At 40.6% G+C, this 18967-nt stretch overlaps 1 protein-coding gene across 1 annotated transcript; it reads left to right on the top strand.

The window, feature by feature from the left end:
- Nucleotides 1-23: 23 nt before the first annotated feature.
- On the top strand, nt 24-17021 carry papss1 (3'-phosphoadenosine 5'-phosphosulfate synthase 1). Its single transcript, XM_085780670.1, has 12 exons — nt 24-318; nt 1606-1720; nt 1828-2063; nt 2367-2505; nt 3482-3600; nt 3915-4028; nt 4185-4296; nt 6841-7046; nt 9623-9758; nt 10009-10277; nt 11398-11627; nt 15742-17021. The coding sequence occupies exons 1-12, from the start codon at nt 259-261 to the stop codon at nt 15878-15880; spliced, it is 1875 nt and encodes a 624-aa protein (XP_085636796.1). The 5' UTR covers nt 24-258; the 3' UTR covers nt 15881-17021.
- The last annotated feature ends 1946 nt before the right edge of the window (nt 17022-18967 follow it).

Raw genomic sequence — 18967 nt, 5'->3', positions numbered from 1 at the left:
CACCGCGTCGCCGCCGGTGACGTGGCTGTCGGGGGAAATCTCTTCCCGTTAGTTGTGCCAGCCAGGCTCCACGGCTCCACGGCTCGGGCGGGCTCCTCCATTGACCGGGAGATACCTGTGCCAAAAAATAAATCACACAAATACCTGTACTAGTAAACAAAACAAAGAGCCAAGCGGCCGGAGCGTTTTTGCGTGTTTATAAAAACAAAATAAAAAAAGCATCTAGCCGGTTGAATCAGCCGTTGACTGCTGTCAGTCATGGAGACCTACGGCAACTCAAACAAGAAACAGAAGCTGAGCAACGCCGCCGAGAGCTGGGTGAGTTTTCTTTTCAGCCCTAAACTTGTGGGAAATCAGCTCAGGTCCGTCCTCCCCCACCCACCAACAAACCCGAGCAAACGGGCCGACCGGTCCGGAGGCTAGCTATTTAGCATACCAACACATTCAGTCTACACCGGGCGGCGCACAGCGAAGCTAGCGCTACGCTGCTAGTAGCAAGTGGCTAAATCAACAGCACAACATGTATTTAATTTGATGCTCCCGCAACAGATGTTTGGTTAACACCTCTGCAGCTGTGATAACATGATGGTTCTAACTTAGTTGAATACAAGACACGTTTTGTTTTCTCTTCTATGCAAATTCATCACTACTACGTTACTACTAATGTAACTGCTACTATTGCTAATGTTATTACCTTTGGTGCAATGTTATTTCTTATTCTTTCGTATTTTCAAGTACTTTTCATGTTTACGCCCCATTTCCAAATTATGCATATCAGATGTACTGTGTGTTTCCCCCATTTCTTTCGTTTTCTTCTTTAATGCAATGTAAACTCCCCCCCCCCCCCGAAGGATGAATCAAGTCTTAACTTATCTAAACCTGCCACATGCACAGATTATTTTGGCAAACAATATTTGCATCAGCAAGGGTAAAGATTTTGAAATTTAATTAACATTCACACAGTGTGGTTGCCCTGAATCCAACTAACAACACAAACAGTAATGAAAGTCAAACAAACAAATATTTCTGTTGTAGCCTACCATACAGCATAGGAGGTCTTTAAAGAAAATAAAAAAAATAATGTATTTATTTATTTTTTGTCGTTGTTTGTTCATACCTCCGTTAAGGAGTTGTATGTCACTTCCTTGTATGTCACAACCCTCCCCAAAAAAAACAAATATGGAGAGCTGACACAATTAATCTGTCAACCAATTACTAATCAAATAATTTTTATTCATGAAGGGAAAATGCCATCATTATCAAATGTTGTGACTGGTAACCCTTTTTTTGTCGAGGGATACAGTAATGGAAAATGGAAAAGGCTCTTCATGTTTCGGGGATTATGTTTGGAATATTAAACTTTACTATCTGTGCTAAATTACAATGTCAATTTTGAGGTATTTAAATAAACAGACAAACAGACGTTGAGAGACAAATCATTTTGGTGATTATGTGAAATGGTAATTTTCAGTTTGATATTGTAAGGTCTCATAATATAGCATATTGTAACATTTCTTACTGGTTTAAATGACTTCAGAGATGCTCTGTGAAATGGCTTCATGTTGACTTCTGGGCTGAACTGATAATAAATCTGTATGATTTCAGGGAATGCAACGAGCAACTAATGTCACCTATCAGGCTCATCACGTCAGCCGAAACAAGCGTGGGCAGGTTGTGGGCACAAGAGGAGGGTTCAGAGGATGCACTGTTTGGTTAACTGGTAGGTTATGAGATGCTACTAGAAAGACATTTCACAGTGTTACCAATAAACACCTTTCTGCAGTTTAAGAGTTGTTTCATGGTCCTCTTGTTTCCCTCTATGTAAAGGTTTGTCCGGTGCAGGGAAGACCACAGTGAGCATGGCTCTGGAGGAGTACCTGGTGTGTCACGGTATCCCCTGTTACACCCTTGATGGAGACAACATCCGCCAAGGGCTGAACAAGAACCTGGGTTTCAGCCCAGAGGATCGAGAAGAGAACATCAGACGCATTGCTGAGGTGGCCCGGCTTTTTGCTGATGCTGGCCTGGTGTGCATCGCCAGTTTCATCTCTCCCTACGGCAGGGTGAGTGACTGTACAAAGAGAGCCTCAGCAGAGAAACAGATGACAGCAGGAATAGTGCTTCTGAGCCTCATATGTGTTGTAGCTACAATCTTTATTGAACTGGCCCCTTTATGAACAGTTTTCTTCTAGACTGAAAGGAAGTAACGTTAAAAAATACTGCGTGGCCAGCAGTATTTTTGTTTTTTATCTTCCTGTAGGGTGAATATAATGTCCCCTTGTAACTCAATCTACTTCATTTCCACAAACTGTTCTTCGGCTAAAATCATGTGTGCACCACACTGTATGTCTTTTTTTGTTTGGCAGGATCGCGTCAATGCTCGGAAGATCCACGAGGCTGCAGGGCTGCCTTTCTTTGAGGTGTTTGTGGATGCTCCACTGGACGTATGTGAGCAGAGGGATGTGAAGGGACTGTACAAGAGAGCCAGAGCGGGGGAGATAAGAGGTGGAGTATTGTCTGTTACTATTCATATCATTAGTAGACAGGGTTTTTACGGATCCTTAAAAAGTCTTAAAAGGCATTGAATTCATTAATCTAAAAACAAGGCCTTAATTGGCATTAAAATGTCTTAAATCAATTTTTCAAACGTCTTAAAAATGTTAACACTTGGTAAGTGTGATCTTATGATTTTAATTAGTCTCAAATCTCAAAATAATTAGTAACATTCTGCCACCAGCTCCCAAATCAGTTTTTTTTTTTTCCCCAATCATTCATGTAGCAGTCACTTTACCTTGGATCACATAGGAAAGTGGGTAAAATTGTCCCTAACCCTATGTAATAGATGTGGTGACGTTTTTGTTTTGTTTTTGCATTTGTGTTTATTGTGAAGTCGGTCTTAAATTTAATTTCAAGTGGCTTTAAAAACGTCTTAAAAAGTCGGAAATTTAAGTTGGCTTAAGCTGTAGGAACCAGAGCAGAGACTCTTATATAGGTTTGGATTCATACTTTGGCTGATATACAGTGACATAAAGTAAATGGGTAAAGAGCGAATGTCATTTCAAGTTTCAAAAAAATAATATCATTGGTACAGAATGTTGTTTTTTTGTTTTGTGCTATTTCTGTAGAGCAAAAAAAACTCTCCTTACGAAGTTTCACTTTGGTCTCAGGTACCAAAGACATTGTTAATCAGATGATATTCATGCTGTACTTGAATTCCCCAAGAAATAAAAATAACTCATTTATTGTAACTATTCAATGGCTATTTCTACTCTTAATCCATTCATGCAGCAATTCTTGATTGATGAAGAAGGTATCAATCATGTTTGTGTGATTGAAGAGTTCTTGAAGAGAAACAAAAGTGTTTGGTTGTTGTTTAAGTGATAGGATACTCCATACACTTTTAATTTCAAATCTATACACTTATGGAAATAAAATAAGTATAGACTTACCGTGCACTCTGTTCCCTGTCTCCACTCATCAGGCTTCACTGGAATTGATTCAGAGTACGAGAAACCAGAAGCTCCGGAGCTGGTGCTGAAGACCGACTCCTGCAATGTGAACGAGTGCATACAACAGGTCATTGACCTACTTCAGGAGAGGGTGAGGGGACTGGTTTTCCTGCTTGGAAGTGTGTTAAATACATGTTACGTTTAGAATCAACTGGTATTGTTTTTATGGTGATTTACAGAGGCTGCTTGAGGCTTGAAGTTCAGATTTGATTCACAAAAAATGATGCTGTGTCATCCCATCATTGGCCACTGTGGGGCAGTCAAACCTCACAATTGTGTGGATGTTGTTGTCTCCATGTCTAGACTTGTATTATGTCAAATCAATATTGCTGTAGTGAAGTCTCTTCATACTATTTTTCTCACTTCGATCTTAATAATCAATTTCACGTTCTTAACATTGTGCAGGATATAGTTCCTGTTGATGCATCTTATGAGGTGAAAGAGCTGTACGTTCAGGAGAACAAACTGGACCTGGCTAAGGCTGATGCAGAGACTCTGCCTGCTGTACAGATTGGCAAGGTACTTGTGACTTTTAAAGACATTAACACATCTTTACGCTACACTTTTTTGCTTTGTGTATATAGTGCATCCATTAATAACGTTGGTGTTCATAGCGCAATTATGAGTAAAACCTTTACTGGCAGCCTACTATATGTGAGTGTATATGATCCACAGGTGGACATGCAGTGGGTGCAGGTGCTGGCTGAAGGCTGGGCCACCCCTCTGAACGGGTTCATGAGGGAGAGAGAGTTCTTACAGTGTCTTCATTTTGACTGTCTGCTGGATGGTAAGATGTTATTTAAGTTCTGAAGGTGATGAAAAGAAAATCTCTAACAATTCGTTTTTAAAATCCAGTTTTGAGAAAAAGTGCTCACAAAACAGCTCACCTGCAAGAAACAGATAGCTTTCTGTGGGGATATCATATTTTTCAGGGCAGTGTTTAATTTTGCTAATGTTTTTTTCAACCAGGCCCTGGCACCATGTTTCCTATATTGGTTTCCAAATATAACACAAATTATGTGATTTCCCTGTTCTTATTGAAACATACTGAGCACAAATGTTCTTTGTCATCCTGTCCTGAGCTTACCTCTTGCCCAAAGGATTAATGCATAAGTGTCTGCCATTTTCATTTTGATTATTCTGTCTGCTTATTATTCTGTCCTCAAGTGTTTGTCAGCTGTTTTTTTTTACACAATTTAAAACAAAACTCAGGACTCTTGATTAAATGGAGCATTTAATAGGATTCAAAATTACTCTCTGTATGTTCTTCTCTGAGCTACACCAAGAGGCTTCAGTAAGCTTTTCTTATAGGCTGATGTGCTGGTTGGTTATACAGCAGTGATGCGCAATTTAGCTGAAGAGGCAGAATGACACAATGATATAATCAAGAGCGACATTGATTTAGCTGTAGATTTTCGAGAGTGATGTTGTTGAGTGTGGTGTTGGTGAAGTAATGACTCTGTTTGTAACGAGGGGCTCAGGAATGCTTCCGTTTTTTGGCACTATTTAGAAAACAAATATCATTTTGGGCGTAGAGTCTCTTGAAGTAATTACAGCAATTTCTCATGTATTGTTTGAAATTCCAAGAAAAAGTCAATTTACTTTTATTGCCCACATGAGCACTCAAACCTCGCGTCTGTGTTGTGGCGCCAAAAATTCTGATACATACACACACAGTAAAAATTAAAAAAATATATAAAATAAATTGAAAGTTAACATAGCCTGTATTTCATTTTCAGATTCTGACAGGACTATATTACAAACTCCATCCTCACCAAAGCATAAAACCATCAAATTATTACAACTTAGAATGAAATCACAGATGATTTAAGTTCTTTCCCATAGAAAGAGAGGTAGCCAGAGAAACTCAGCTGGCTGAGCGGAGGCAGAAATATATACTGATGTCAAAAGTCTTGACTCCACTTTCCTGTGTCTGGGATGAGAGGGACACAGAGGAAGAGTATTGATTGACACCGTACACCGCCACTTGTCTATTTTCCCTTCCTTCCTGGGATTTGACAGTCAAAGAATGATATTACAGTGAGAGGATCGATTCTTGTGACATTAAAACTTGCCGGGAAGCAGAAAACTGCTTGTGTGACTAGCCACCGATGCCGTTCATCTGCCATCTATGGGTGTAATCACTGATCCACCACACTGATAATTTTTTTTGTGTCTTGTTACAGTAGCCATTTTTTTTTTGGTATATCAGACCTTCTTAGCTTTGTAGTACACTGGGACTTCCAACAGGCGGCAGCGTAAACTGAAGAAAGTACCACAAAATAGTTAAACTTATTGAGTCAACACAACCAGCTTTTACTTTGTTCATCAGAGCAGCGTTCCCAAGGAGCGATGCAGATGGCGTACGTTAATATCGGTCTCACACAACTTTGCACAAGTTTCAGACAGGCAACATGTTGTTTGGTTTTGGTGGCCTGTCGCGCAGGCGTCACCCTGAACAAGGTGGGAGGTGGGACTATGTTACACAGCCTCAGACACCAGAATATTAACCACAGGTGATCGATGACTATAGGTGTTAATACTGATTTACCAATCACATATTTCATGAATCGTTTGACAATGATCAGTGGCTGATCAATCGTGGCACCCCTCGTAAAAATAAACAAATTCAAGTTTGTGTCTCCCTTGCTTGGACATTTGGCAGTCCTGTGTGTGTGTGTGTGTGTGTGTGTGTGTGTTTCTTATTAAAACCAGCTGTAAGCTCTATGCTGTGACAGAGGGGACTAGGAGAGGGTGCAGGGGGAAGTGGGGGCAGCAGCAGCAGTCAGCAGTCAGCAGTCAGCGTCCCCTCCTGTCTCCACAGCTTTTGATCTGACGTGATGTGAAAAGCGTGCGGCTCCCAACTTTTTTCATCAACCTGGATGGCAAAATGAAGCCGGCAACAGAGCACTGCCACTACACAGATACATCTTAAATGAGAAAGGGGTCAAGCTCTGGCTTAGTTTAAGAGGGCACATTTCTCCTCCAGCCTCTTAAATTGCAGCCTTGAAGACTCGCTGTAGCCTGTGGTTTAGCTGTATATTCCACATTTAGCCTGAAGGGGTACAACATGGAAACTTTATTAGAGGATGGCTGAGCTTCAGAGCATTTTAACCTGCCTTTTGTAGACTGTTTGTAGACTTTTGTAGACTGTTCACAGATTCTCAGAGCTTTGCACCGGGCCGCTTCTAAATGGTTTTTGTTGTGTTCACTGTTACATTGCTTGTCGTGTTACTGCCGCCAACTGTCGACCATCAACTGTTGTTTGGAAGTTGCGATGGGTGTTCACTTGTCTGCTCACAAAAGTTGTTTTGTTTCTCTCCTGTCTTAGGCGGTGTCATCAACCTGTCGGTGCCTGTGGTGCTGCCGGTGTCTACCACAGATAAAGATCGTTTGGATGGCGTGACGGCCATGGCCCTGGTCTATGAGGGAAGGAGAGTCGCCATCCTCCGTAACCCTGAGTTTTATGAACACCGCAAAGAAGAGCGCTGCGCCCGCCAGTGGGGCACCACTTGCAAGGACCACCCTTACATCAAGGTAACGTTCTCATGTGACATGTCCAGAGTTATAGTCTTCTACTCTCTGAAAGAGGAATTTTAATATGTCGGGAGGCGTATAGAAAATCCAAAAGCACACAACAGCATCTGCAGAGCTTCAGACGGTCCGTCTCATTGTGATAAACACTCTGCATGTGAAAGCAAAGTGCCTCCCTGGATTCTGCATTGATAGAACACAGATCCGAGCTGGCCGTTTCACAGTGCTTATGGAAAGACTGACTAGGTTGAGGAGTGGAGCTTTTCTCACAGTCTGTCAGGACGCCCAGTGTAATCACTTGATCTTTTTGGTCCACCCCTCATTTTGCAGGTGTTATATTTGGATGGTTAGTTTCTCTCTTAGCCTCCACCAAATGCGTTTGAGATTGTACTGCTCAGCTGAACAGGCTGTGAAATCCCTGCCAGCTTCTACCTTTTCCGCTCACCCAAACCCTTCTCCAAATATACCCCAGGAATTGTTTCCATCTGTGTCCTATCGACTGCTTTGGGGCTCAGGTAGACTCAGTGGCGAGGTAACGTCCTGAAATGATCCTGCGCACCCTGCGGAAAGTGGCACAGGCTCGTAGCTGGAAAGGAGCGGAACCGTCTGGTGTTGCTGACATAGATAGTTGTCAGATTTACTTTTTAAATCTCCATCTGCGCCATCCGACAGTGCAAGGTTACCTTTAAAAGTTGCTTGTCTGGCTAATTTTAACTCTCATTGTTTCCTGGATTAGTGCGTCCGGGTGGCCACTTGTATCTTGGCAAAGATGGAAGACAAAACTGACGGTAACCTCTGTGGCATCTGATGATTTCACTCCCTGGGGTCAGTCTTACTGTAAACCTCACCGGCTCATTTTAAAGCCCTTTGCTGCTACAAACACCGGACGGAGATTAACTTGAACACCAGAAAACAGCTGTCTCAATATTTCACCATCACTGGCAGTCATTTTTTTTAATTTCAGCAGATATCTCTCAGTGTCTCACCTTGTTTATGATCAGATCTGGCTTGGTAATGTGTCTTTAAGATGCATTAGAAGCTGCCAGTTTCATAAATTGGTACCATGACTCTCCAGTGTCAACACCTGATGCCTCAGCGCTGGCTTTAAACACATGCTCCATACTCTGGTATTTCCACAACTGCCATTCCTTATCCACTCTGACTTGTCACAGCCGAATATGTGTGTTCAGCTTGCTGTGATTAAGGTGTCATTCATTAAAAGAGTGTGTATGTATACCTAAGTGTATGTTTAACTCTCTGCACCGGAGCCAGTCTGTCAACACACCTCTGAGTTGGTAGCTACAACTTTTTTTTCTTCTTTTTTTTGTCATCTTGCCTCTCTCCAGCCAGAGACCTGTCCTGCTCCACATTACATGTAGTTAATCCTCTTTTTCCTGTTTACCTGTCCGTCAGTCAGACAGGAGCCCCCTTCATCGGAAACTGTGGTGTAGTGGCTGTTTATTTGAGTATGGCCATGTTAAGCCACGGGGCACTTTTATGGTTAAACAGAGCACATGTGTACATGCAGGCCTGCTCCTGTGATTTATCCATGCAGGCAATATATTTTCCATTATGTATGTTGGGAAAATATATTGCAACTTGTCAATGCTTTTGATTCCTCCAAAGTATAAGACTGTTAAGCATCTGTCATGACTCCTATCTCCAGCCAACAGTGCGCAGGTTGGATTAATGAGTGTGTGGAGAACAAATCACAATACAGTCCTCACAACATCTTAAAACGGAGCCGAGTTGTTATTGATCACATCACATAGCCACCTCTGCTGCTGACAACCTTCTGACTTTTATGTATAGGTTGCCAGATCAAACTGAAACCAGCATGTCCGTAAAGTATGGATATCAAAGAGCGCTTTATGTTTTTCTAACATGATAAATTACGTGTCAGTGTAATAAGTGACATGAATAGATTTTTCTTTTTTATCAACTTCCAAATTGGCTTTTCTCAATGCCTACACACTTCAGGATGAATTTGTAGCCTTTGTTTTGAGTTCCCACCGTCTTGCTGCTGGATCTGTGCTTCTTTTATTGCAGAGCCTGTAAAGAATTGTCACTTTGTATCACACTAACATCGTACAGACCACTGTTTTCAGTAACTCTAGCTACAGTCTCATAAATGCCACAGAAGACAGGGTAAAGATACTGCCTGAAACAATAGCAGCCTACGCCTGGATCCCGAGCACTTTGGTGACATTGTTGGATAAATCTCGTGAAGGGGAAAAATTCTGTCCAATGTGGTCATGAGCTCATCACCAGATTTTTTTTTTACTGTGGAATACAATCTGACTTTGTCTCTGCTCTGTTATTGAAATTAAGGTAGTAGATGTGGCCAAATGCAGAAGAAGGGGCATGCCAGAGTTTTGTTGACTGTTTAACGACACGTGGGGACTTTGATTTATGCTGCCGTGTCCCCCGTTGCAACTGGGTAATAACCTGGGAGTTTTATTAGAATTCACGTTGGCCTGGTTCCAGCACAGTGAAGTTTTTATTGGTCACAGTGTCTTAAGTCTGGATTACGTTTGAGTTAGTGTTCACTGTCATGATCAGTGTGACTCCTATTTCAGATGGTGATGGAAAGTGGGGACTGGCTGGTTGGCGGAGACCTGCAGGTTCTGGACAGGATCTCCTGGAATGACGGACTAGACCAGTACCGCCTGACACCGACTGAGCTCAAACAGAAGTTTAAAGAAATGAATGCAGGTATGTGGTCGCGTCATGTTGGTATTAATGTTTTGATTTTTTTGTCTAGACTAAAAGAAATAAGAGAGTAAGAGCAAGGGAGGTCAGAGTTAAGGATGCAGATTTAACCCTTCAGCAAGAGGCTGAATGGAGCTCCAGCGTTGGGCACTTAGCTGCTTATACCCGTGTACATTAAGACCCCTTGTTTGGCTTGTACAGATGTGTTTGGTTGCATTCTAACAAACACATTTTCTCCCTTCTTTCCATCCAGATGCTGTGTTTGCCTTCCAGCTCCGCAACCCGGTCCACAACGGCCACGCTCTCCTGATGCAGGACACCCACAAGCGTCTGATCGAGCGAGGCTACCGCCGGCCTGTGCTCCTGCTCCACCCACTGGGAGGGTGGACTAAGGATGATGATGTGCCGTTGCCTTGGCGAATGAAGCAGCATGCTGCCGTGCTGGAGGAGGGCGTCCTGAATCCAGACTCTACCATTGTTGCGATCTTTCCTTCGCCCATGATGTATGCAGGGCCAACTGAGGTAATGATTGTCAACTGTATTGTAATTTTCAGGCACATGCTTGAGGTTTCTTGTAAAGGAAAAAAAAAATGGCATCATGTTTTTCTTCAAAACTGACAAGGAACACAAAGTGTGACTGCAGCACCAAATAATGATGAGGACTGTCACATACTTTGTGTCTGCACATTTTTGAGTGTGATAATTGGCAGGAAGAGGGATTTACAGGCTCTGTTTAGTGTTTCCATGCCATGCACAAACCTCTCCGTGTGACTGAGCGTAGCTGTGTAGCTGGGAATCTTTTAATCATTCACTTATGATAATGGGAGAGCTATGGAGAAAATTATTGAGAGCAGATTGGAGGCTGGTGGATGTCAGACAGCAAATTTATTCAGCTTGTACTTCTGAATGGGAACTTTACAGAACCAGACTCAACTCCAGCCTTAGAGTCATTGTTCTGACCTTGTTTAACCACATATACCCTTGGTGTCCCTGTCACTCAAACAGTAAAACAAGCTTCCTGCCTCCAGCCAGTGGCCGTATCCGCCAGAGTGTTCTCGAGCTTCTAGTCTGAGCTGAAATGGCATGTTTTGTAAGGCTAATCTAAAAAAAACCTTCATCCTAAAATATACAAATTACACAAGCAAGAACATTATTCTAATGGCAGTAGTATTGATAATTATCAAGAAGTAATGTGGAGTTTTAGCAATTATTGATAATGAGAAACAGAAAGAAAAACTCTGCTTTTGGTGAATGCGAATTCCTAAGGGGAACAATTGCTGGAGACCGGCTGGCTGAAGTTGTGTAGGTAGCATAGGTCTGCTAAAAAGAGTAACTGCTAATGTCTTTTTTTAAGATCCCTTCATATTTTGGGCTTTAAACCTCCACCATTTAGATAATATTTTAAACTGTAGAGATATTGTAGCATTTAGGTAGCCAGAGAAATTAGGTTCCAGTCACTATAACAAAATATCTCTGGCATATTGTCCAAGTAAAGCAAGGGTGGTGGCTGAGCACGAACCAAATAAAACCAAATATAATATTTTTCTCATGTAGCATTTGATTGAAGATATGAAGAACAAAAAATCCTTATAAATGTATTTTCTTGGTCTCTACAGTTTTCTCTTTTTCTCCTCATCCACAGGTTCAATGGCACTGCAGAGCTCGGATGGTGGCGGGTGCCAACTTTTACATTGTAGGCCGTGACCCTGCAGGCATGCCCCACCCTGACACAGGAAAGGACCTGTACGAACCAACTCACGGGGCCAAGGTCCTCACCATGGCTCCAGGGCTCATCACCCTGGAGATCGTGCCCTTTAAGGTTGCCGCTTACAACAAGGTCAAAAGGGCAATGGATTTTTATGACCCTAAAAAGTGAGTATTTGTTCATATTATGATTTCATTCGTTACAACTTGTGCCCCAGTTTGTTTCCCACAGTCTTTAAGTTTACGAGGGTTATGGAGAACAGACGTAGTTTAGGTCGAAAGCAGCGGTGCTCACTCACACTACATTAAATGGCTAATTTGTAGATTTAGTCCAGGGTAATACCTCACATGTATTTCAATTAGAACCAGCAGCCTAAACACGCTCTAAATTAGATTAATTGCTAATTAGAACTGTTTTTCTCCTTTCATCCATTTTCTGCCCTCTCTCTCCTCTGTCTACTGTAAATGCTATGCCAAGAATAACAGGTTGTTTTTCTTTCTTACACAGTTAAAAGGTTTTTGTGGATTAGTATGGGCTTTGATGTTGCTCAAAAATTACAGAGTCCTGCTATTAATTAAAGTCTGTATACGGACATTGCACATGATGGCTGACAAAAATCGTGCAATCTCGCTGCCTCTCCTCTGAATCCGATGCAGCCTCCACCATAAGGTTATGCAACTGTAGCTGTGTTTGGCCAAGAATGTTCAGACTAAATACGGCCAGACTAATCAGAAGATTTGCTTTGTTTTCCATGATGCATATTTGTGACGTTAAATCCCAAACAAATTGTTCATCAGGAACATAAAGTACTTCTGTGGAAAGAGATAAGAGTGCGTTTAAAAAAAATTGTATGCTTGAAAATATTACTCAGAATTTGGCTTTGAAGTTATGACATGGCCAGGTGAGAAAAAAGCAAACCAAAAAATGCTTTGATCAGTTTGTGACAGAAAGCCTCTGTTACCTCATAAATACTGAGTGTCACTTTTATTCAAAGTTTATTTATTTAAACTTAATCTAACTGTCAAGTCTACATATTTTATTTAAAGTGTAGTGAAAAGCAGGGTGGCATGCTCGTTAAGACTGGTGTGAAAAATCACAAGGAAATCTCGAAATGTAATGAAAACAAATTAAGGAAATAAAATGTATAATTATATGTAAAACAAAAAAATATTGTCACATTTATAGTCAAAATGTATCAGGAGATGTACCGACTACAGCGCAGATATACATAGTATATAAATGGATCGTTCAGATTTGGCACAAATGCTGATTGCTAAATGCTATAACTCAAGAATGTATTTACCAGTTATATGAAAATTTCACACAGATGTTGAATGTGATAAAATAATGAAATTATGACATTTTATATCCAAAAAGTCAAACGTCAGCTTCCCATTGACTTCAAAACACCACCCTTTTAAAGTGTTGTTCACTACATATAATACAAGTCTGGGGAGACATGGATGCCAACTGCGGCCTGATTGGCTGGCGAAGGCGTATAACCATGAGGCGGTAACTCTAGTTTCATATGGAATGGGCTCTATGCACAACTCCACTACTTCCTGAATTACTTCCTGAATTTAATGCTGCTCCTTTGTTTCCTGTCTTACATTATTGGACAAATTGATTAATCCAGGTGTGTCTGACCATTGTGACTACTCCTGGATTAATCTGTTTGTCCAAAAATGTAAGACAGGAAACAAAGGAGCAGCATTAAGTTCAGGAAGTAGTGGAGCTGTGCAAAGAGCCCATATCACTGACCCAGGGGCGGGCAATATGACGATATTAGATCGTGAAGGATGAGAACATGCGAACTACAGGTAGTGCCACGAATTTCTCATTCCCCACCTGTTTGATTCAGAGTGTTGCGGGATGATTTGTCACGAATGAACAGGCAATATAGAATAAAAAAGAATCTCAGCTTGTATCCTTGAAGCGGCAGTTCGTATCATTGATCTGGCAACTTGTCCAATAAGACTCGAGTATGGAGCTCAGAGTTTAGCTGAGTGAGGAGTGACCGAGCCTGGGGTGAGATCAGCTGTTGCAGCCTGTGTCTGAGGAGCCAGAGGAGCTGTTCATTAACTCGGTCAGATCTTCATTGTCTGCACTACATCTTTCGCTCTACAGATAAACGATCATTGTCATCTACAAATGTATCAATTAATTCACAAAAGCACAAAAGGAAATTTGATGACTCATCACAGCAGGTGTGAGGAGTTAGTTAACTCCTCACACCTACTGTTGCTGGTCTCTCAATGAATATGTCTGAACTTTAGCAGAGTGTTTTCTATGGCTAACACTGACAATTTTTTTATTGGGTTATCGGATTATATTTGCAGATGCATTTTTATCTGATTTGCTGGTAAATTGTAGTTAATTTTCATTTCATTTTTTTCTATTACCATTTAAATCTATTGATATTTTTTGAGTTGTAGCGTAGGCCTACCTGAAATCTGAAATATGTCAGCACTCTTGTTAAATGTCCATTGTACTTGGCACAAGTTGGCATAATTCCACAAACTGATTAAAATCTGTTCAGAAAGGTTCCTTGGCCTAAGGCTCTGTTATATTTTTATTTAAATTTTAGAGGTTATGTTTTATGTTTTTACATTGGCAAATAGTCGGGTTGCACTGTTCAGTAACTTGCAAAATAGTCAAAAACCAATGTGATTTTACTGCAAAAAAAAATAAAAAATTGAGATAGATACTTTTGCCATATTGCCCACCCCTACACTGACCCTATGGTTTGGTATATAAGATAGACAGCAAATGAAACAGAATAACTGGTTTTCCAAACCCTGTAGTCGTGTCTCTGAGATTTATGGCATTCCATTCCCTCATGCATGCTGACAGCACTTTGCCAAATTTCAGGAGGAGAGTATCGATGCTAAGCATAATCACCAGCAATACCTCTCAGTCTTTGTCTAAAGCATTACGGCTGAGGTCACAGCATGCTGTTTCTAATTTGACACTGTATAAAAGTGCTTTTGGAAGAATTTGCCTGGAGCTCGTCTACCTCACGCCATGTGAAACGTGACGTGTTCTTCACAGATTCTTAATGTTTCAAAGCCACAAGATGCGCCTTGTGTCATGTGATAACAATTAGAAATCGTACTCCGTAAACAGCAGGATTTCAAGCCTTTCTGAATGTGTGCGCGGTGAAGATGAGTCTAAATGTCTGCTAACAAGATGTCTAAAAACTGTCTTGATTATTCCTGACAGTAATTTTGTAGACAAGAGAAGTGGAGATGGGATGAACTAGTGCCAGTGCTCTGCACAGCCCTGGTCGGCCCTGTCCTTGGCTGCTCACTTCAAACAAAGTTGTACATGTCTTTTTTGAACTAGGTGAACTCGGTGTGCTGTGAAGAGCCATCTGTCGTAAAGAGAGGAGTGGGAGTAGACATCGCAATGTCTGAAAGATGCGAGACAAAAAAGCTTTTGGACTAGAGAAACTCTGCAATGTAGTTATCAGAAACACATTTATTTTGGTGGTTTGATAGTAATGTGTCGTACCCTTTTTAATTTGTGGTAGCTGCAGCAGTCAAAGTTTCAGTTATTAAAGAAGTTGCACCTATTTCTGTTTGTTTTAATGTTTAAATTACAGTTATATTAGAATCATGCCATACAGTGTTGCATTTAATAGCAGTTGGTCAGTATTATTGCTTTCTTTCACTTCACCAGTGCTGTTATTCACATATTAAAAGACTGGTAAAACAAATGGGAATTGTACCTTGTCCTCCTGAAGGCTTAATCAGCACATTTTTAAAAATATAAATTACACGTCTACTCACATATATTTGAAAGATTTGACCTAAAGAATCTTCATGTAGGATTTTAAAAACTGTAAATGTGGTAGTAAAGAGATTCTGTGGCAGACAGCAATATGTAGTAAAGACCCATAAAGTGTTTTTAACGGGAGGGTACCGCTGCTCTCTGGATTGCCCTGGCACCTCTGAAGCCACAGAGTGATTTGGAAGGAAAGCAGCTGCCAGGAATGGCCCGCATATGAAATATAGAGTTTAGCAAGATAAATACTCCCATACAGAGTGATCGCGTCTATTTTCACTGCGAGGGACATGAAATGCTTTAAGAGCTTCGTTTTGGTTTGCAGAAATGCTAACTGGACTGTTTGTACGCCTCAGTGTACTGGATTCCAACGCAGCAGGCGGTTATTATTGGCTCATATGTTATGCTGCTCTGCTGATAAGCATCTTCGTATTGATTGAAATATTCCAGTGACTAAAAATTTGCTGTATTTCTTTCTTTCTTTTTAATTTGCAGCCATCAAGACTATGATTTCATCTCAGGTACACGCATGCGTAAGATGGCCCGCGAGGGAGAGAATCCTCCCGACGGCTTCATGGCGCCAAAGGCCTGGGCTGTGCTGAAAGAATATTATAAATCACTGGAGAAGGCCTAAAGGTTGAGTCTGGGATGGAAAAACAAAAACACGGGAACACGGTTTAACACAGTTTGATGTTTAAAATGATGAATGTGGGGACCACTCAGTTACTATCGAAAAACCACGCTCCAGCTTATGTCTGTGTCACTCTTCACACTCAACTGTCAAATACATGAAACTGGTCTCTGTTGTTTTTAGTCTCATCACACTTGTGTTTTAACTGTATGTGCTTTATTTAACTAAACTTACTCTGAAGTACCGTAGGAGAAGTCACCATGATAATACAAGAGAACATACTAAAAAAATAATGTTTTCATAGTAGATGTTTGTGTTTCTCACTAACTTTATGACTGTATTCTGATACCTGCTTTCAAAAATATTGTATAAAAAAAAAATTTAAGATCAGAGACTTGTATTGAACTGTGTGGAAAGTACTGTTGACCAGTACTCAAATAGTTGGGAATGAGTGTTGAGTATTTGTGATTTGTGAAGAAGAAAAAAGTTACTGCACCTGCTAAAGTTCATAAAAGTCACTGCTCGACTCCAAACAAGTTGCTTTGTACTGTATGTTTGCAAGTGGCAGTGGCAATTGCTCAAAATTTGGTGTACACAAGTATTTGATGTAAAAGTTGAGTGCCTTGGTCTTAAGAAAAGTGAATTCACATGATGTCTTGTTTGAATTAGGACTAACACACACACACACCTGCTTCTTGTCTCACTTTGTGTTACACTGAAATGATCCAGCAGGTCAAGAAATGGTCTGCAAAACAGATCAGCTTTAAAGATGTTTCTACAGTATTAGGATATGCAACCCTAACCTTCCTACATTTCAAGGAAAAACTTTTAACATTGTTTTTTTTTCACAATTATTCTATTTATTTGTCCCAGCATCGCAATGTTTTCTCCTTTTAACTGTGTTGTGCATGTAGTTTGGTGCTCAGAGCTTTTCTGTTAACAGTCTTGATATTTTGTTACGTTTTCATCATTTGTGTTTTTTTTTCTCTCCCTCTCTCATGGGTTGCTAATATTTTCCATGTGGTAATTCATTTTTAAGAGTTGGCCTGTATAATCAGATGGTTGATGGTTACCATCAAGGGATCAGGTTTGTAATCTTCCTTATCCAATAAACCATTTTTAGCAAAAAAAAGAAAAAGAACAATTTGTTTACTTTTGCTTTCTCTAATCTTTGAGTTTGCCACACACGGAACAAGATGTGTGTGTGCTTTCTCCCGTTTTCTTTGCACCAAACAGTCCTAAATACATAACACACTCAAAGACTCCCTTCATTTGATATGACAGCTCTGAATTTCATGTATTTTAGAAACTAAACTTACATTGATGAGATGTCATCAACTTTTAGCTGCCTGTGATCTCTCTGTAATGCAGTTCGCATTCTGACAACTCAATAGCTCTAAATCTCCTCACGTCTTTGTGACTTACTCGCTTCAAGTGCACTTTGTCAACTACATGAACAGTCCCCTCCGCAGAATTTAAATCTCTCCAGGTTCGCAAAAGGCCCTGGCTGTTGGAACTTCTGTGACCTCCCAGTTGGTCCATCAGCTCCATATTGAATGAGACAGACACTCTGGTGACCCCAATCAGACTCAGACACACTTGCGCACTGCACACAAAGAGCTGCAGCTGGCTCCCAGATGCAGTGAAAGTGGAACACAGAGGGTTAAAAACAGGCTGTGAAGAGTGGCTCTGTCAGAAATACCCTGGATACTTCATCTAATCCAGCTCCAAGATATAATGAAGAAACCCGCCAGCAGCAATTTTGTTTTTTTCCCAAGTTTTGATCTCGTTCGATCTCAAGTGGTAATCAAGCTGGGACCTCTGTGCAACTTCAAAAGAAGAGCTGTTGTGTTTTTTTTCTCACACAGAAAATGATCAAATTATTTTTTGGAGAAGTCGCCATAAGATTTGTGTTGTTCTTTAACTGTCTGGAGGGGATCAGAGCTCTCTGTGTAATGCAGGTGTCAGTTACTATGTGTAGACCTAACTTCCTGATGTTATCTTCCAGTGTATTTAGGTTCTGGATCCCTTTTCAGCTTGTTCGCCCCATAATCAGATCTTGCTTTGAAACTTTTAATCCCTCTCCGTCAAGGGGTGTTGTTACAGTGTGGCACGCTGCCGGAGAAGAAAAGGGGGATGGTGCCAGAAGAACGTGTCGTGTTCTGACTACTGTTTACATGACTTGTGCCTCCACTCACCTGCACCACCTCATTTCAACAGGGGTGGCTGTTGTACAGAATTTATACAGTCATAAACAACATTCATCAAAGGCAACGAAACCGAAGGATGTTTACATGCTGTGTGTTTGAGGCTATACGACATGCAACCAGAGTGTGTCAAAGAAATTGAGTGTTGATGTTATTCGTAGGAATAAATAAAACACAAGGCCTATAAATTAACATCTGTTATATGATTGCACTAAGGGTTTTTCCCTCACTGGTGTCATCATATCCAGGTTTTATTGTTAAAATACTATAACAGTGAGCTGTATTTTTCTTATAATTTTCTGGGAAGGATCTGAAACATAACTGTTGGAAATTACAGCTTTACTTCATCATGAGTCATAGTGTCTTTTAGTCATCAGGCCAGCTAAAGATAGAAAAATGCAGAATTTCTCTTAAGATTTCAGTCTGAAGTACAACTCATCCAATAAAGAGAGAAAAAAATAAAGTTTCTTTTGATTAAATTCCAGTGGAACTGATGAACTCATATAATTTCCCACTGTTCACAATAAAAAGCGCTCAAATAAATCAGATGGTGCTCATTATGTGTACTATCTATGTCCCTTTTTTTAATCTTCCCTATAATAATGATCAATTTATGTTATTCTTGCTGTCCTAGAAAATGATTAGGAAATTACACAAGCTACAAAATAAAGAGTTAGGCTACTAGTAGTTATTAGTTAAATACAATGAGTTATGATAACATGAATATTGATTGATTGTTAGGGTGACATCGCCTCAGACAAACTTGAATGGTTAGTTTTTGACGTTTTTTATAGTGCCAAGTGATGAATTGATGATTTGAGAAAAGAAAGCTCAGTAGCCCTATAAATATAATAACAGTATCATAAGCACCAAGTGAACCATG

This window comes from Trachurus japonicus, chromosome 1 (genome assembly GCF_045865225.1).
Source record: "Trachurus japonicus isolate A0001 chromosome 1, Traja_1.0".
Lineage (NCBI taxonomy): Eukaryota > Metazoa > Chordata > Actinopteri > Carangiformes > Carangidae > Trachurus > Trachurus japonicus.
Note: the sequence above shows the minus strand (reverse complement) of the source record. Positions and strands in the feature narration are given on the sequence as shown.